Below are 20984 nucleotides of genomic sequence, written 5' to 3'. Positions count from 1 at the left end.
CTGTTTTGCTAGGGCCCTTGTGACAGCCATACATTACTGTTCAAAACCCGAACCGTTGGACAGAAAACATCCCGATTATGTCGCCTGGCGTAAAAAGCTCAGATCCCTGACAGAAATTCGTAAGAAAGGTGACAGGCAAAGAGATGAAGCGATAAACCTAATGCAGAATGCTGGGATTGTCGTGGGTCCGTGTCTAGGTCGGGAAACATGGGAAGCATTAGGCAGACACCTGGCTCCTACTTATCAGCTAAAGATATATTCAGCAGATATTTTCAACAAGCTGATGTACAAAACCCCCGTTGTAGATGCTGAAAACATCCTACATCTGTTTCATAATGACAATCATTATGACGTGATCACTACCATGACAGGATTCACTGGATATAATGGATACTGCGAAGTTTGCGATATTGGCTACAGTACAGTCAACAATCATAAATGTACCCGCGACTTCCACTGTTATCAGTGTAAACGGCCTGGTTTTTGCGGGGCTAAGATCGACATGGGTGTGAGCTGTTTGACCTGTAATCGATGGTTCGTCAATGTCCGATGCTATCAACGTCATTTGACACGAGCCATGGATGGAGCGTCTACCTGTGATGTGTTTCATCGCTGCAAGCAATGTCTGGAGGAATTTAAAACGTCGATTGATCACGTTTGTTCGGAAAACAGAGACTGTAAGATTTGCAAGCAGCCCTTGTCTCTGGACCATCGATGTTATATACAGCCAATACAGGATGAGGAAATGACGCAGCAGCTGCTCCAAGGGATGCCGGGAGCGTCTCGAGATTGTAGGAAACGCGATATACCCCAGGAAAGGGCCAAACGTCGATTCATATTTTACGATTTCGAGACCGCTCAAGACACCGGCAAACACGTACCCAATTTATGCGTGACACACTTAGGGTGTGGGGGATGTATTGGAAACAAGTCTGACAACTTGTGTGATACCTGTCCATGGCGAGCTGAAGGAGAGGGACCAAGCCGAGTCAAGGTATTTAAAGGTGCATCCTCGCTGAACGATATGGGCGACTGGTTGCTCAGGGTTGCCGACGGTGGAACGAAGAAAAAGGGAAAGAAAAGAAAGAGGCAGTCAGACGGTGACTCTGAGGATGGTACGGATGAAGGGGACGATGATGATGAGGAAGAGGCCATTATAGCCATAGCCCACAATTATAGGGGATATGACGGACACCTTCTGCTACAGTATCTTCATAAGAAGATAGTGAAACCTCCTGAGATACTTATGCGTGGTCAGCAAATACTGCAAATGAAGGTTGGTCGAGTGACTTTTAAAGATTCACTAAATTTCCTCTCCATGCCTCTTAAAAACTTCCCGAAGACCTTTGGATTGTCGGAGCTGCAGAAGGGCTACTTTCCTCATTTCTTCAATACTGCTGCCAATGAAGATTACGTCGGACCCTATCCCCCAGTTGAGAGTTATGGCGCTGACAGCATGTCTATCACGGATAGAGAAGCTTTCATGAAATGGTACGATGGCAAGATAGCCCAAAATGCTGTATTTGACATGGGGGAAGAAATTTTGGCCTACTGTCTGAGTGATGTCGATATTTTGAGGAGAGGATGTGCTGCCTTCCGACAACTCTTTATCGATCAAAACCGGGTTGATCCCTTTAAAGATGCGATAACCCTCCCCATGGCCTGTATGCTGGTTTACAGACAGAATTATCTTCCTGAAAATACGATCGCCATTATCCCACCTCTGGGTTACAGACCTCATGTTCGCTATTCTATTCAGTCACTACAGTGGTTGGCGTGGTTAATGAATGTTGATGCAACTTTGGACATACAACATTCCCGAAATGGTGGTGAAATGAGATTTCACTGTTCCAATGGAAAAACCTACAGCGTAGATGGCTTCGACAAGAAGACAAAAACGGTGTACGAATACTTGGGATGTTTCTGGCACGGCTGTGCTAGATGTTATAAAACCAGTAGAAGTAAGCCTCATCCCACCCTGGGAATCTCTATGGCCGAGACTTTACATCAAACCCACTTCAGACTGGCTTTACTAAGAAACCATCCTGAGGTCAACGCTGTAGTGACTATATGGGAATGCGGTTTTCAAGGGCAGACAAAAGAGAACCCTGAATTAGGCAATTTTCTCAAGGGTTTTGAATATCTACCCATGCCTTTGAACCCCCGCGATGCTTTTTTTGGAGGGCGTACTAACGCTACCAAATTATTTCATGAGGCTGGGGAAGATGAAAAAATCATGTATGTGGATGTGTGTTCACTTTACCCATACATCAACAAATACGGTAGATACCCAGTGGGTCATCCAAAGATAGTAGATAAGCCGGACGTGTCGAGACTGTTTGATTTACATGGTCTAGTCATGTGTCGCATACTCCCACCAAAGCGGTTATACCATCCCCTGCTTCCCTACAGAACCTGTGGCAAACTTATGTTCCCCTTATGTAGGACATGTGCTGACTCTCAACAGCAGGAGACTTGTTCCCACACCGATGAGGAGAGAGCCTGGGTTGGGACTTACGCCACGGTAGAAGTTCAGGAAGCTGTGAGGGAATGCGACTATGAAGTTCTACACATATTCGAGGCTTGGCATTTTGAGGAATTTGCACAGTATGACAAGGACAGCAGGCAAGGGGGATTATTCACTGACTATGTGAACAATTTCTTCAAGTTGAAGCAAGAAGCCAGTGGACCTCCCGAACAGTGTGAAAACCTTCAAGAGTATGTCCAGACCATATTCGACAAAGAAGGCGTGAGACTTAACGAGGCAAACGTAGTGAAAAACCCTGGACTCAGAATGTTGGGCAAGGCTTGTCTCAATAATTTCTGGGGTAAACTAGCTCAACAGGAATCGGTTACTAAATCAGAATATTTGTCCGATCCAATGACGTTTTTTCATATGCTATTGGATGAAAGCTTACGGGTACAGAGCGTACTGGTGATCAATGATAACCTATTGTTCGTCTCTTATGAACCCGAGAACGATTATCTCACACCGCACTCGGCTTCCAATGTTGTCATCGCCGCCTGGGTGACTGCTCAAGCTAGACTAAAGCTTTACAGCTACATAAAACCATTGGACCGGCGCGTGCTCTATTTCGATACAGACAGCGTTATCTACATACACCGTGCAGAAGAATGGAATCCACCGCTGGGCGATTCTCTAGGAGAACTTACAGACGAATTGGATGGGAATACCATTAAAACATTCGTATCGGCCGGTCCGAAGAATTATAGCTATTTGCTAGCCAAACCCAGGAAGGACGGTACACAAACTACCTGTAAAGTGAGAGGCTTCACTTTGAATTATCAAGCCAGTAAGAAATTAAACATGGAGACCATGAAAGAGTTGATTATTAACAATGGTGAAGATACAATAACCATTGATTATCCTTCTCAGATAATCCAGGGAGGCCTGCGAAAAAATAATGAAATCGTGTCTAAACACGTGTCGAAGAAATACAGACGTGTTTATACAAAACGTAGACTGCTTTCAAATACAGAGGGAATACAGGCAGAAACGCTACCTTATGGCTGGGTTGAATAGATTGTTTTTAGTTTTTAACTGTCATTTGATATGTGTATATATTATTATTATTACTATATTTCATGTGAAAAATATGTATCTGTAGTCATGAGCATGTTTGTACATTATACGTGTTGCACTTTGAATACACTGTATTATTTGAGGCTTGATTAATATTTGTATTACAGTTTTGACAACTACTGTACGTCATCGTTGTGTATACCATGTAACAATTGTGAAGTTTGTTTCATAACTATATGTGTATGTATGTATGTATGTATGTATGTATTTAATTCGATTATTGTTGCCTAATTGTTGTAAAGCATTTCATAATAAGAGTTTGAATTGTTTTATGGTATTGATTCTGTACATATTTTCATAAATAAATAATTATTGTTACCATATGAAAATAGCATATGTTTTTTTTATTTACTTGACACGTGGAGTAGTGGGGGAAGTAATATCGTTATTACGGGTGCTACCAATGATTGGTAATGTCTGATTGGGCTACGCTTACCGTCAGTCACGTGGTTGTCTGGAGTAGATTAGCGATTGGTTTAGACTAGTCACGTGATTTAGCGTGTGGTGAACACCCTTGGATATTAATATCTGATTGGTCCACGCTTACCGACAGTCACGTGGTTGTATTGAATACATTAGCGATTGGTTTAGACTAGTCACGTGATTTAGAGTGTTGTCAACACTGTGAGAAGACCATTGGACTCGAGAATGTTGGAGAGAGGAGACGTGTAAATGCTGACCCCCACTTCAAACCACAGGGCAGAAAAATTAAACACAATTGTTTTATTTTAGTATGCACTAAGTCTAGAATAGCATTCACTAGGTTTAATTAATAATAAGATACATAACAGCGCTGAAATCATAATGGGATGGGACCCTGGGTGGAGGGTGGAGGGGTGGGACCCCTGGGTGGGGGAGGGGGCCCTGCGGGTAGAAATCAGCCAATGAGAGGACAGAACTATATGACGTCATTACTCTGAGTTGGGAGGTGGGGGAGGGGGACCCTGCGGGTAGAATCAGCCAATGGGAGGGCTGCAATATATGACGGGCAGAAATCAGCCAATGGGAGGGCTGCAATTAAAAAACGGGCATAAGTGCACTGTATACTACTAACATCTACCCCTCTACTATAGCCTACCAGAAACATCTACCCTTGCACTATAGTCTACCTGAAACATTTACCCCTTCACTATAGCCTACAAGAAACATCTACCCCTACACTATAACCTACCAGAAATATGTACCCCTACACTATAGTCTACCAGAAACATCTACCCCTCTAATATAGCCTACCAGAAATATCTACCCTTGCACTAGAGCGTACCAGAAACATCTACCCCTACACTATAGTCTACCAGAAACATCTACCCCTGTAATATAGCCTACCAGAAACATCTACCCTTGCACAAGATCGTACAGGAAACATTTACCCCTACACTACAACCTACAAGAAACATCTACCCCTACACTATAGGCCACCAGAAACATCTACCCATACACTATAGTCTACCAGAAACATCTACCCATACACTATAATTTAACAGAAACATCTACCCCTTTACTATAGTCTACCAGAAGCATATATCCTTGCACTATAGCCTACCAGAAACATTTACCCATACACCATAGACTACCAGAAACATCTACCCATACACTATAGTCTACCAGAAACATCTACACCTACACTTTAGTCTACCAGAAACATCTACCCATACACTATAGTCTACCAGAAACATCTACCCATACACAATTGTCTCTCAGAAACATCTATCCTTTCACTATAGTCTACCAGAAACATCCACGTATCTCTATAGACTAATATACACCTCGTCAAAAGCATCGCACTACGAAATTTGAAGTGTACATGCGAGTTAATTTTCAATGTTAAGCTATCAGATGGTACAGTGTGTTGTAACATCATCTGCCTGTGGAATGGTAGCCCCTTACCAGCCCAACCATGAGGTGCGTTTATGCGAGCCGTATGCACACCTTAAGGGTCTCAAAGAGAAATTCATATTTGATTACAGAAAATTCATGCGTCTTTACTGCTATTAATTTGAATGAAAGGTCTACAAATTTGAAAGTCTGTTTTTGGAACGATAGTAACTGAAATTCCAAAGTGTACTATCCCTTAAAATCAAAGATGGCAAATCATTATCATGCACCAAGCTAGCATGTCATGTCGGGCTATTGCCACTGTGTTGTTTGATCACGTTTACTGTAATCAGTCGACTCATTAGAATTCAGGACGTCCACGGAAGACCAGTGCCAGGGTGGATAGGGTCTTTGTACACCAGGCAAAAGTGTTGCCAAATTCAACTAGCACCGTTATTCGTCATTTCTGGCATACCCACAACAGAGTGTCCCTTTCCAAGTATCAAGTCAAGTCAAAGTCAAAATTAGTTTATTTGTGTGTAGGCAATGCCAGTAATACAATGTGAAGCACATTACATGGATTTTACGACTTCATGTCTTTGTTTGTATGAATATATACATAATATTGCAGACGTTTTGATACCTCATCCTGAGTTGTAAACAATAAAAAAAATTAATGTCTATATAGTTGGAAATTTTCTATACAATTCTGGCAAATAAACTTTACGAAGTTCAGTATAATGTTTACAGATCAATACGAAATGATATCCATCTTCAACAGACACATTGCAAAGAGGACACATACGTTAACATGATTCAATAGATTGCCATCTTCCCTCGTTCTGTGGTAAAGGTAAAACATGACATCTTAATTTAATAAAAACACTGCGTACATGTTTGTTATTATAAATACTCAAATATCTTTCAGGTTCAAACAGTGTTTTAGATTCTTTATACATCACATATCGGTTACTACTGTTGAGTGTTGACATCCAGTTTTGACGACATCCATCTGCAAGACTATACGTTTTAAATACCCCAGTGAAAGCTGCATTGTCCCCAACAGACTGGTTTAACCATACAAATCCCAAACCATGCGAAAATGTTACGAACAGATGCTACCCAAGCATTATGACCAATGTTGTCGAAATATATCAACATGTTATATATACTTTTCTTGGGATACGCCCTTCATGCATTCTGGTTAATTTTAACCAATACTTTATAATGCGGACCAGTGCGTTGACATAAAGCGGGTAGCGACAACATTTGGCGTTTGTTTTCCCACCTTAAAAAAACCTTTTACATGCCAAAAGATGAACTCGTTCTAATTGATCATACCGCTGGCAACCCCATACTTACCTACATGTGCGTAGATCTAAAAAGGTTATACCAAAAAAGAAAGGTTGCCCTGCCGGCAATGTAATTTAGAGACCCTACGGGTCAGTAGAAAGGGTGATACCCTTGGTGTGTGAGTGAAATGAAAATCAGTAGAAAGAGTGATACCCTGTGGGTATGAGTGAAAATGAAAATACTTTGGGGGCTGCAAGCTATAAAATGATAGTTTACAGAATGTTTGACTCGCAAAGCCCAAAGCGAGGTAAAAACCGAGAGCCCCCAAAGTGATAAGAAAAGTATAAAATTGATGATATAAAACGATAATGTTAAATAAGATACATATGAGAATTAAAAACTGAATTTAATATTGTCCAATGAGTTATATAATCCAGGTAATGTCGCAGAACAAGATTGAACAGAGTCAGGAAGTCACAACACACACAATCGTCAAGCTTCTAGCAAGTCACTCAAAGCATAATGTTCGTTAGGCTTTCCTTAATGTCTCTCCTGGTGTTCTGATGTATCTGGTGAAACAGTCTGAATTCCACCTGCCCAATGTCTTAATCAAATGATCTTCCACACTGGCACTAGCAGCTGTAGTTGCTGCACCAATGCGGAACAAGTGTCCAGAATAAGCACTGTATTCTAAGCCTGCCCTGGTGAGAGCAATGTTCAGCCAGGACAAGAAGACAGCTCAAGTATTAGCTCTAGAGTTCGATTCCACAAAGAGAGGATCACTGGGTCTTGCTCCGTTCAACTTCCTAACTTGAAGCCATGTCATAAGGGTCATGTAAGGACACACAGTCTTAGATGTAGCGAACAACGCTAGTTGCACGCCCTTTCTGAAGGGATCTGTTTTGGAAGCTTTTAATGTTAGATGTACATCTGGATCAAACGACGAGTAAGTTCTCCACCATGGAGAAATCCAAAATAGGCAGTTATGCACATACATTCCATAGCCAGATCGTTGAAATATCCAAACACACCTGCTCGTAACTGAGCCATTATTGATGGTGGTGCCACTCGGGTGGTTAAAGTAGCGTAAAAAGATTGTCCTCCTGCTAGTGCCACGTAAATCCATTCTCGATCAAGGTAAATAATATTGACTTGTGTTTTAGAACTTAGATTGTATTGTCTTTTTTAATATTGGCTAGCATACGGTACAGCCACTGGTAGCAAAAGGGATGGCATAAATCCTGCTGGGGAGTCATGCAGGAAGCATAGGTACTGTAAGTCCCCATGATCTCCAGTAAGGTGGTCTAACTTTGGATATTAGTGGTCTATAGTCTTGTTTTAATTGATAGGACTTAATCTATTATAGCTATATGTTTTTTAAAATAAATTATGATCTAGTTTGTTTTATTAAAAACTGTGATATATCTTACTATTTTACTGTCCTTTGTTGACTGATATTTTAGATTTAATACCTAGTTCCCATCGCTATATGACTGAAATATTGCCAATGCGATGTAAAATTTAACTCACTCAATACAATACAATACAATACAACACAATGCAATACAAAAAAGTTTATTATAGTTTCGCCATTTGAACAGTACATGGCATTAAAAACCTAATTGACTGAAACATTATGTCTAATTATGTGACAAGTTGAACATTATTAAGAAGTGAAAAAGGGTTTAAAACATAACAATAGACTAATTGTGAAGGGAATAGGAGCACTGGAAATAATTCAACCGAAAAAACGTGGCTACTACAAAATACCTGATAGTACAAGTTAGGCACTCGTGAAGAGCAACCACCCCGTGGTGAGTGCTGGGTAACACTAATAGCTCTTCCCCCATGTGGAACCGGGGCAAAATGTTTCCATAGCACCCCATTGCTGGTCGTATGAGGCGACTAAATTTGGCAACCTGTTTGCGTGGGTTGCGCCCCTGTGTCGGTGGAGGAAGGGAGTCTGGTGGTTGAGGGCTCTGGAGCCAGGAACCGGTGTTCCATTTGCCCAACACACCACTTCGACCCTTACTTCACCTAGACGGGTGGAAGAATGGGCCCGTTTCTATCAATCGGATGGTCACGCCAAACCCTGTGCATAAAATTGTGTATGCACAAACGTGATTTTGATAAATGTAATAATTAGACTTGGCCATGTATAACATGTTCGCATTCTCAAATTATTTATGTAACAATTTGCCTAGAGTCTTATGCCAGAAGGCGGTGGCTCATGGGCCAATCTGGTGATGTCGACCTCTGATTTCTGTATGTCTCCAATTTTCTGTCAAAGGCCGAACCAGTCTGACATTATAATTGGTAGACAAATATAGCTCTTCATGTCGTATTTACTGGAGTATACCACACATGTATGTCTTTTTGACACTCCATGGTGGGTGGGGAGCAGGGATGCAGAACAATTTTCTTTCATCATGGCTCACAATCACTCTGGATAGAAAAGAAGACATTTAAACTCAAGTTCATGTGATGAGGCTGAAACAAATCTTGATTCCTGGGCTCGATTCCTTGTAATTGATGCTTCAAATCACCTACCTATCAAGTTAAATCTCTTTGCTATCTCTAAAGCAATACAAGGGCATTGTGGGGAAGTTCAAAATGTCAGCCGACTCCGTTCTGGATCTCTTCTGGTTGAATGTGCTCGGAAACAACAATCACTCAATCTCTTATCAATCAATCAATCAATTTGCCAATATTGACGTTGTTGTTTCTGAGCACAGAACACTGAACTCTTCTCGTGGGATTGTCCGTGACTAGAATCGTTACTTGGTTGATATGTCAGAGGAGAAAATTGTCTCTGAACTGAAGAATCAAGCTGTCCAATCGGTTGAACGTTTTACTCGCAAAGATGACAAATCAAACATTATTCCAACAAATACTTATCTATTCACTTTTGCCTGTGCGTCAACTCCAAAATCAATTAAAGCTGGTTATGTTAACATCGGGGTGGATGTGTATGTCCCCAATCCACTCCGCTGCTACAGAAGCCAAAAATTTGGACATGGTTCAAAAACCTGTAATCGCACTGTGGTTTGTCAGCGCTGTGGTGCCAACCATGAGAGCATGAATTGTCATGAAGATCTGAAATGTTGCAACTGTGATGGCTAACACATGGCCTCTTCCAAACCCTGCCCTATTTGGCAAACAGAAACCAAAATAATGAAATTAAAGTGCGAAAAAAACATTTCATTTGCAGACGCTAAACAACTTGTTGCCAGTCAGTCCACAACTCCTTCAAATATGAATTACTCTGCTGCACATCGCCCGTCCTGTTAAAAATTTATCTGTCCTGTATCAGACAGATTTGACATGGGTCAGATCTGATCAACCAGTCCAAACTTCATCTGTCTTTCAACCAACTATTTCAGAAGCATCACCTCTGACCTTGCAGGCTCAGTCTCAGTCTCCACCTCAGTCTCCACAAAGACCTGACCGAAAGTTAAAGAAAAAAGAAAAGAAAAAGTTGAACAGAAGTCAAAAGCCCAATCCTCAAATTTCGTCCGAGATATCTCTCTACAACGCCTTCGATGCTCTTGACATGCTCACGTAATTCCTCTTTTCCATGGGTTGCGTTCAAGATTATTGCACTTATATAGTGACGGGTCAAATGGCGCATACATCAGAAAAATATGTCAATTAGGTTATCTATATACCATAAATCTATAAAGTCCAAGATTGTAGCAATATGGGAACAAGTTATTCTTGTGTATGATCGCCTGCTACGTATATAACTTTTTGTATGTTTGTTTATTGTTTAACGCCGCACTCAGCACTATTCCAGCTATATGACGTCGGCATGTAAATAATCAAGGCTGGAAAGAATATTAGAAACCAATGGGTTTCACATGTATGGAAGATTTCATTTCAAACAACGACTTGTGTATCTACAATGATTGTTCAAATACATATCTGCATCCCGGTACGGGTACCTACTCTGCTCTTGATTTGTCAATAACAGATTCTGATTTATTAAACGAATGGTCCGTCCACGAAGACCTCTGTGGCAGTGATCATTTCCGCACCATTTAAAAACCTGTCTTACCTTCAGATGTTCCTCCTTCAACAAGATGGAACTTCACAAAGGCCTACTTGTCTTTGTTTGATATACTTGCATCAAATAAATTAGAACCTGATTTGTTTCTTAACATTACTGACACTGTACAATTTTTTGTTTGATACCAAATCCGACACACCTACCGACACATCTGCAACACCATTGTGGTTAATTTAACACAGTTGGATAGCCAATGTAACTATTTCAATGTTTCCAAAAGATTTGAAAAGATTTGGTCACTGTAAAGTGTTTTAAAAGACATGCACATTTACTCCTACAACGAAAATTGGCGCGTTTCTCAAACACTCAAGGTAGAACCATGTCTTTTCCGTTTGCTGACGTGGAAGTCCTTTTGCCGGAGGGGTGAAAAAGACATTTTTTTAAATTTTAAGCGATTTTAGTGCATGATGGCTCATTTGAAAGCTCTAGAAATTCTTAGACGTTTGATATAAACCCGACACACCTATAAGGGGTCGTTAGGGAAATACAACTGTTTGAATGTGTCCAAATTGACGTCAGAGGCCTCTGGTAGGGTGCTACCGCACGTGCATGCGCGACACCATTGTGCTTATTTTAACACAGTTGGATAGCCAATGTAACCCTTTCAATGTTTCCAAAAGATTTGAAAATAATTGGTCACTGCAAAGTGTTTCAAAAGACATGCACATTTACTCCTAAAACGAAAATTGGCGCGTTTCTCAAACACTCAGGGTAGAACCATGTCTTTTCCATTAGCTGACTTGGAAGTCCTTTTGTTGGAGAGGTGAAAAAGACATTTTTCTTAAATTTTAAGCGATTATAGTGCATGATGGCTCGTTTGAAAGCTCTTGAAATTCTAAGACGTTTGATACCAAATCCGACACACCTGTAAGGGGTCGTTAGGGAAATACAACTGTTTGAATGTGTCCAAATTGACGTCAGAGGCCTCTGGTAGGGTGCTACCGCACGTGCATGCGCGACACCATTGTGCTTATTTTAACACAGTTGGATAGCCAATGTAACCCTTTCAATGTTTCCAAAAGATTTGAAAAGATTTGGTCACTGCAAAGTGTTTCAAAAGACATGCACATTTACTCCTAAAACGAAAATTGGCGCGTTTCTCAAACACTCAAGGTAGAACCATGTCTTTTCCGTTTGCTGACTTGGAAGTCCTTTTGCTCGAGAGGTGAAAAAGACATTTTTCTTAAATATTAAGCGATTTTAGTGCATGATGGCTCGTTTGAAAGCTCTTGAAATTCTAAGACGTTTGATACCACATCCGACACACCTATAAGGGGTCGTTAGGGAAATACAACTGTTTGAAGGTGTCCAAATTGACGTCAGAGGCTTCTGTTAGGGTGCTACCGCACGTGCATGCGCGACACCACTGTGGTCATTTTAACACAGTTGGATAGCCAATGTAACCCTTTAAATGTTTCCAAAAGATTCGAAAAGATTTGGTCACTGTAAAGTGTTTTAAAAGACATGCACATTTACTCCTACAACGAAAATTGGCGCGTTTCTCAAACACTCAAGGTAGAACCATGTCTTTTCCATTTGCTGACTTGGAAGTCCTTTTGCTCGAGAGGTGAAAAACACATGTTTCTTAAATATTTAGCGATTTTAGTGCATGATGGCTCGTTTGAAAGCTCTAGAAATTCTAAGACGTTTGATACCAAATCCGACACACCTATAACGGGTCGTTAGGGGAATACAACTGTTTGAAGGTGTCCAAATTGACGTCAGAGGCCTCTGGTGGGGTGCTACCGCACGCGCATGCGCGACACCATTGTGGTTAGTTTAACACAGTTGGATAGCCAATGTAACCCTTTCAATGTTTCCAAAAGATTTGAAAAGATTTGGTCACTGCAAAGTGTTTCAAAAGACATGCACATTTACTCCTACAACGAAAATTGGCGCGTTTCTCAAACACTCAAGGTAGAACCATGTCTTTTCCGTTTGCTGACTTGGAAGTCCTTTTGTTGGAGAGGTGAAAAAGACATTTTTCTTAAATTTTAAGCGATTTTAGTGCACGATGGCTCATTTGAAAGCTCTAGAAATTCTAAGACGTTTGATATAAAATCCGACACACCTATAAGGGGTCGTTAGGGAAATACAACTGTTTGAATGTGTCCAAATTGACGTCAGAGGCCTCTGTTAGGGTGCTACCGCACGTGCATGCGCGACACCATTGTGCTTATTTTAACACAGTTGGATAGCCAATGTAACCCTTTCAATGTTTCCAAAAGATTTGAAAATAATTGGTCACTGCAAAGTGTTACAAAAGACATGCACATTTACTCCTAAAACGAAAAATTAGCGCTTTTCTCAAACACTCAAGGTAGAACCATGTCTTTTCCATTTGCTGACTTGGAAGCCCTTTTGCTGGAGAGGTGAAAAACACATTTTTCTTAAATTTTCAGCGATTATAGTGCATGATGGCTCGTTGGAAAGCTCTAGAAATTCTAAGACGTTTGATACCAAATCCGACACACCTATAAGGGGTCGTTAGGGAAATACAACTGTTTGAATGGCGCGTTTCTCAAACACTCAAGGTAGAACCATGTCTTTTCCGTTTGCTGACTTGGAAGTCCTTTTGCTGGAGAGGTGAAAAACACATTTTTCTGAAATATTAAGCGATTTTAGTGCATGATGGCTCGTTGGAAAGCTCTTGAAATTCTAAGACCAGAACTGTTGACATGTTTGATAGGAATCTTCCGTAAAAGTTGACCATACCCAGAAATGACCTAAGCTCAGTTGCAGTCTCTGATGAAGGTGCTTTCTCAATGGCATCGACTTTGTCTTGCAATGGATGGATTCCATGGCCATCTATCCGGTGACCCAAGTACTCAACACTGTCAGTCATGAACTTGCATTTTGGCGACTTGACCCCATAGTGCTCAAGTCGTTGTAGAACTTCTTCAAGAACCACCTTGTGTTCTTCTTCAGTAGCTGTACCAACCAAAATATCGTCAAATAGGCTTTCAACTCCATCTAAACCTTGTATGATCTGGTCCATAATTGCTTGAAACAATGCTGGTGCTGTTGAGATACCAAATGACAAGCGCTTGTATTCATATAGACCCTTGTGAGTGTTGATTACCAGTAGGGATTTGGACTCTGTAGTTAACTCTACTTGTTGATAAGCATTAGCCAAGGTTATCTTCGTAAATACTTTAGCACCTGCTAGTTTAGGCAAAATGGTCTTCTGCTGTGGCCATGGGGTTCATATTTTCTTCCCAAATTTGATTTACAGTCACTTTGTAATCCCCACAAATCCTAATTGATTTGTCCCCTTTTGGTACTACCACTATTGGAGATGCCCACTGAGATCTATTAATCTTCTTCAGTATGCTTTCTTTCTCTAACCTATCTAGCTTTTGTTCTACTTTCTCCCTCATAGCATATAGTACTGGTCTAGCCTTGTAAAACTTTGGTACCGTTCCTGGTTTAACTCTGATATCAGCCTTGAACTCTTTTATAAACCCTTTTCCATTAACCACTGATGGATACTTTGTGATAATATCTTCCAAGATATCTGATTTTGTTGAATTGACTTTCAAAGAAAATACTTTCTGCCAGTTTAACTTGAACTGTTTCAGCCAATTCCTTCCAAATAGCGGGACCTTATCCCCCTTAGCAACTATCACTGGAAGCTCTTCTATCTGGTCTTCATATTCTACCGTAGCCAGGAACTCCCCAATTACCGGAATTCGATGATCAGAATGACCATTTAGCCTTGACTTGCAATCATACAATGGAATATGAGAGTATTTCTCCTTGTACATCTTTTCCCCTATGATTGTGACCCCAGCTGCAGTATCTAAACAGAAGCTAACTGGAATCCCTGCCATTTTAATGGGAACTTCATAACCCCCATCATCTGCATTCTCACATGATGAAGCAAACACTGAACATAAGGTTTCTGTACGAAAAAAGTCATCTTCATCATCACTCCCATCATCATCTTCTTCAATACAATGTACTGATTTGTTCTGCTTGTCCCTTTTGTGCTTAAATTGGAATTTGCCCTTAGACTTCTTTGAACTTTGATCCTGGTTCTTATATTTACATGCCCTAACCAAATGTCCCTTTTTGTGACAGTAATTACACTCTTTCTCTTTGTGATAACAGTCTGCCGGATTGTGATTGCCATTACATCGAAAACAGGATTGCCTATGGGTTTTGGTGAATTTTCTTCCTTCCCTATTGACATGGTTAACCTGGTCGGAATTCTGAGGCTTGAATGATTTGGAATCTTTATCTGCAAGTTCCATTCCTAAAGCTAATTCACAGGCCCTACCCTATGTAAGCTGTCTTTCTGTAAGTAATTTCTTCTGAATAGCCACGCTTCTGATTCCACCCACAAAACGATCTCTTAGCCTTTCTTCCAATGTTGACTCAAATTCACAATATTTGCTGAGACGTTTCAGAGCTAGCATGTAATCTGATATGGACTCATTTTCTGCCTGTTTTCTCTCGCTAAATGTCTGTCTTTCCCAAATAACATTTCTGATAGGCTGAGAATATCTAGTGAGTTCTGAGAGAAGATCGTCAAAACTGACATCGGCAATATCTTCCGGGGCCCTAAGTGAAACCAATAATTCAAACGCTGTGGGACCTATTGTAGCCAAAAATACAATTGCTCGATCTTCGTTTTCTTATTTTGTTAGCCCTCATCCAAATTTCTAGCCTTTTTCTATAACTACACCAATCTTATTTATCGGCAACAAATTCAGTCATTGAACCCATGGGCGCCGCCATCTTGGATCTCACGAGATCTCGTTAAATCTCTATCTATTTATAAACTACCGTATCAGTTCTCCTAAATAGTTCTAGATTGCGATCCCTGGCCAGTAAATGATAAAAGCTTACAGTACCCTATTTCAGAATATCCTTACACATAATCCATAACACTTCCATGAATTCCTTTGGAATCCTTGCCGGTGAATTTCCACTTGAATCTACTGTCACTGAATCAAGCACATGTTTCGCGATATTCAAAAGTTCACACTTGTTGAACTAAATGTCCAAATGTCCTTTAGACAGTCTTTTGGTCCTCTTTTCCAGAAATTCCTGTAGAATTTGCACACTAACGTTGACACCGCTGAAGTGTTCACACACGCGCACCTGTAGAACGCGAAGCCTTTAGCTTTAGCTTTAGTCACAGGCGATCTTGTCAGTTATTTGCAGCGATCGATCCCATCCTCGTCGCCAATTGTCGTGTACTACCCTGATGGTAGATTTCACTTATACCAGACCGCAACACAAGCATATTGATCAGAACACAACTTCATTCACGTCTGGTACATCGGACCGCCACTGCAAAACTGCCCACTCGTGCGTTAACCATGATGTCATATATATGACATCATCATATATTGGCGGGAATATAGCGCAAACCAAATAGCGCCAATGACTAGCATGTAAATATACCACAGTAATAATGAGCATATAGGTTGGTTTGTTGTTTAACGCCGCACTCAGCAATATTCCAGCTATATGACGGCGGTCTGTATTAACCGAGTCTGGACCAGACAATCCAGTGATTAAGATCACGAGCATCGATCCACGCAATTAGGATCAATGACATGCATCAACGAAGAAGCGAGCCTGATACCCGATCCCGTTAGTCGGAGCATAGGTAACAAGAAAGAAGTGAGCAAAGCTCACATACCCCCGTCATCCCCGCTGGTCAACAACAAATATCATATAAGAAAATCAATAAATTGATAATTTCTGATAATTGATAATCTAGCCTTAACAGATATGGTAAAGAATTCATAAATTCAAACTCACACAAAGCACGGATACTTATGATGATCTACATGTGTGGAAACAATTTTGGAAAATATATTAGCTATACAAAACAAGTCATCAAATTTTCTAAATTCCATCATGTTTCCATGAAAACAGCAAAAGAGAAAAACTTTCAGAATCTTATAAAAGATAAAATACAATCATAGTGGTTAATGTAGCAAGTTTGCTGAAGCTAGGATACATAATATTGTAAACATAGATCGTACAAAAACTCTATCCAAAATTTATGTTTCACCATGATTCCATGGAAACGGCAAATATAAAAAAAATTCAGAATCCTCAAACTAGCAAAAGGCACAAGTACTCATTGTGGTACTTGTGGTTAGCAAGCTTGATGAAGTTTGGATGCATAGTTAAAAAGATATGGGCCGTACAAACCACCCACCTTAAAAGTTTAAGTTTCTTAATGCGTCCATGGAAACGGGAAAAATTTTAAAAAGAATCTTCAAACTAGCAAAAGGCACAAGTACTCATTGTTGTAAATGGGTGTAGCAAAAGGCACAAGTACTCATTGTGGTAAATGGATGTAGCACGTTTGGTGAAGCTAGGATGCATGGTTAAAAAGATATGGGCCGTAAAAAACACCCACCCTAAAAGTTTAAGTTTCTAATGTTTCCATGGAAACGGCAAAAATTAAAAAAATTCAGAATCTTCAAACTAGCAAAAGGCACAAGTACTCATTGTATTTAATGTGTGTAAAAACGTTGGTGAAGCTAGGGTGCATGGTTAAAAAGATATGGGCCGTACAAAACACCCACCTTAAAAGTTTAAGTTTCTAATGTTTCCATGGAAACGGCAAAAATTAAAAAAATCAGAATCTTCAAACTAGCAAAAGGCACAAGTACTCATTGTGGTTAATGTGTGTAGCAAGTTTGGTGAAGCTAGGGTGCATGGTTAAAAAGTGACGGGCCGTACAAAAGCTCGGACGGAAGGACGGACAGACGGAACGCTATATACCCCGATTTAGTTCGTAAACGGGGGTATAATTAGGTATACACACATCAAAGTGTTATTCTTACCACGTAGTCACTGGTAGGCCTAATTGTGTAGATGTCGAGTCGGGGTCGGGTGACACATCAGGTGATGTGGGTCTTCTCTTATTTCCACTTGCTTTTCATCGTTTCCATACCACGGAATTTGCTCTGTTGGTTCATAAGCGATTTCTTGATGGGTCAAGGGAAATTCTTTGGATCAGGCAATTCATTGGATGCCATGTTGTCTCACCATAAACTGGTACTTGACATCTCTTGCGTTGTGACAAGACAAGGACCCAGGTAAATTGGCACCAATTACGTCATAATATCTGGGGGGATAACTGAGGCCTGTTTAGCTCGGAAACCGAAGGCGTCATAACGGCATGACATTTTCACACTTTCTGTGAGCTTCCTACTTTCACTGTGAGAAAAATGAGAGTATAATTTCAAACACAGATACCAACTGATTAGAACATTGAGTTCTGTATAAAATAAGATTTGTTTTGTTTGTTTGTTGTTCAACTTAGCACTTATCGCACTTAGCAATATTCCAGCTATATGACAGCGGTCTGGACCAGACAATCCAGTGATTGACATCATGAGTTTGTTTGTTTGTTTATTTTTTAACGCCGCACTCAGCAATATTCCAGCTATATGACGGCGATCTGTAAATAATCGAGTCTGGAATGTTACCCAATCATCAGTACGACAGATTTGCGAAAGCAGCTGATATTTGAACTTGGTTCAGCTTACATATCTGACATGTTTTCAAACTATAAAGAAGTCGTTTGTGATTTAAGTCGTGAATCATGCGAGGATGCACAATTGTGACCTACCCGAATATGGATGTTTTTCGGGTTTGGTTTGTTGTTTTACGCCGCACTCAGCAATATTACAGCTATATGACGGCGGTCTGTAAATAATCGAGTCTGGACTAGACAATCCAGTGATTTACATCATGAACATCGATCCTCAAAATTTGGATCGATGACATGCATCAACCAACTATGCAAGCCTGACCACCCGATCCCTAGTCGCATTTTACGGCAGGCACAGTCGCCTCTTGCGGCAAGCATGGGTTGCTGAAGACCTATTCTTCACGGGTCCTACACACCAGTAGATATCATTGTCCTGGAATTACCAACATCTATTAAGAAGGTGTTTTTGTTTGGTAATTAATTCTGTGAAAAAGCACCATGGTATTATTTAAGGTTAAAGTGTGAGCTGTATGACATGCATCAACCAAGTCAGCCTGACAACCCGATCCCTTTAGTCGCCTTTTACGACAAGCATAGTCACCTTAAAATTACGGCAAGCATGGGTTGCTGAAGACGTATTCTACCCCGGAATCTTCACGGATCTATTTCGAAAAACAGTAATCGTATTAGAATCGGACAAACTAATGCATAACCAACAATCCACCCGTTCGGGGTACAAAGTCATGAAATCAGCCAGGGGAGTTTTCTTAAGTCTTAACTTAAGTTTTTGAAATCTGACTTAGCTTAGCCTGAGACTTACGTTGATATTCATAAATATGCTAAGTCCGAAACTTAGCTAAGACTCAAAAGAAAAACTAAGTCAGTTTCGTAGTACGTACCCGCGTGATTACTAGGGGGAATCCCAGCTATTTTTAAACTTCCGGTGGAACTCTTTAAAAAAAAAAGGTGTGAGCGTCTTTTTCGGTGGGATTTCACGGTTGCTATTTATGGCAGACGACCCACACAGCGAAACTTTGTCCACATTGCCAACGTCATGTCAGAGGCCGATATGAAGAAGAGGAAGAAGTCTTACTGGTCGAAAGAGGAGGTTTTACTGTTGACGGAACTTGTGAAAGCAAATGTACATGTGTTTGGAAGGAAAGTTTGGTCCGGGCGTGACATCGGCGAGGCGTCAAGAGGCGTGGCAGGTACAGTGACACTTGTCGTTGTCTGTCACTCAGGCAGTCGTTGTACACAAATGTAGTATTTACACCAGACATGAGTTTTATAAAGTTATATGTACATCTACTAATTTAACTTATCCGAGATATATTAGTACGCCAATCAAGCGACTATAAATGCATGATTAGGGGACTTGCAATTTATTGTGGGCTGGAGAGGGAGCCTGGTGGAGGAATTTTTTTTTTTTTTAAATCGATTAAATAGAACATTATTTAAATATTAGTATAACAAATCCCACACACCCCTATAATAAATCACCTGTCCCTGTAGCCAACTTGCTGATTTTCAGAAACAATATTGTCACTAGTATTTACCACTGCATATAGTTCTAATGCAACATTCTACCACTGAGCATGGAATCATCACTATTGGTGATTGGTCATCTTATCAGTGGAATTTAAGTCACCTCTGCTATAGGCATAACATATTCTATTACTATCATAAACTGCGACATTTGTTATTTCCAATTTGAGTTTTTTTACTGACAGTGCCCTTGCAGCAGACTTGGGGCTAAATATGAAATCTTGAAGTGATATCCAAAGTATTAACATCTCAATTGTCGGCTGAATACATTAACTTGAGAAAAATATTTTATATATTTTCGGGATCAGACTACTTTTTGAATATAATCTCAGCACCCTCACAAAATGTTCGGCCCCCTTAATATTTTAATATTTCCACAATTGTAAGACACTTACTACTTTCCCTTAACTCTACAGGTTATTATTATGAGAACATTTACATTTATAATCATATCACAATTGTTTAAATAGCAATTGACTTAATTTGTGCACAATTGGGGTGTTGATATTATTTTTTTTAAAACATTTATACTAATTAGATCCACAGCACCGTGGTTTAATAAGTTATTCATGGTGTAACATTTATACAAAATTGCATATGATTATAGAACAGCAAGTTATACATAGGGTAGCTGCAAACAACAGGCTTGTTGAAATTGAAAAGAACATTTATGTGAAAATTACAATTAAAACTTTAATATTTTCTGTTGCAGGGAGATTTTTGACATCGCCATGTCCGATCCACAACCTCAACTAGATACAACAGATTCTGGTAGAAAGACTATTGTGGAACATTTTTGAGAAATAGTACATTGCATTTAGAATATTGCATATTTAAGAGGGTGAGGGATAATTAAGATGATTAAAAACAAAAGATGCTTTGCAAAGAATGTACTGCTGATACAAATTGGATTTATTATGAGGAAATGTTGAAAATTAAAATAAATTATCTTACATGGAAAGTTGGTATTGGCAAAGTGCTCCCGGTATCTGAGTGCAGCTACTGGTGGAGCAGTCACTGCTTGAGCTCCATTCTGTCCATCAAGCCTGCCAAGTCCATCATGCCCATCAGTGGGTGGAACTGGGATATGTCTGTCCTTGCATATGTTGTGTAGGACAGCACATGCTATTATCGCCTAAAATATGAAATCATTAATGATAAATTAACATCATTACACTTAACATTTA

At 40.1% G+C, this 20984-nt stretch overlaps 1 protein-coding gene across 1 annotated transcript; it reads left to right on the top strand.

The window, feature by feature from the left end:
* The first annotated feature begins 745 nt into the window (after positions 1–745).
* LOC125380975 lies at positions 746–20553 on the top strand. Its single transcript, XM_048396764.1, has 4 exons — positions 746–3263; positions 10096–10273; positions 19267–19460; positions 20510–20553. The coding sequence occupies exons 1-4, from the start codon at positions 746–748 to the stop codon at positions 20551–20553; spliced, it is 2934 nt and encodes a 977-aa protein (XP_048252721.1).
* Positions 20554–20984: the final 431 nt, after the last annotated feature.

The sequence above is a fragment of the Haliotis rufescens genome, unplaced genomic scaffold (assembly GCF_023055435.1).
Source record: "Haliotis rufescens isolate VD_foot unplaced genomic scaffold, xgHalRufe1.0.p SCAF_16, whole genome shotgun sequence".
NCBI lineage: Eukaryota > Metazoa > Mollusca > Gastropoda > Lepetellida > Haliotidae > Haliotis > Haliotis rufescens.
Note: the sequence above shows the minus strand (reverse complement) of the source record. Positions and strands in the feature narration are given on the sequence as shown.

What these genes read in the sequence shown, in the direction of transcription:
- LOC125380975 (XM_048396764.1), top strand. Translation starts at nt 746, where the DNA reads ATGACGCAGCAGCTGCTCCAAGGGATGCCGGGAGCGTCTCGAGATTGT. An exon ending in GATGCTCTTGACATGCTCAC is followed by an intron (nt 10,274 to 19,266) that starts GTAATTCCTCTT and finishes TATTTATGGCAG; the next exon opens with ACGACCCACACAGCGAAACT. An exon ending in GGCGTCAAGAGGCGTGGCAG is followed by an intron (nt 19,461 to 20,509) that starts GTACAGTGACAC and finishes TTTCTGTTGCAG; the next exon opens with GGAGATTTTTGACATCGCCA.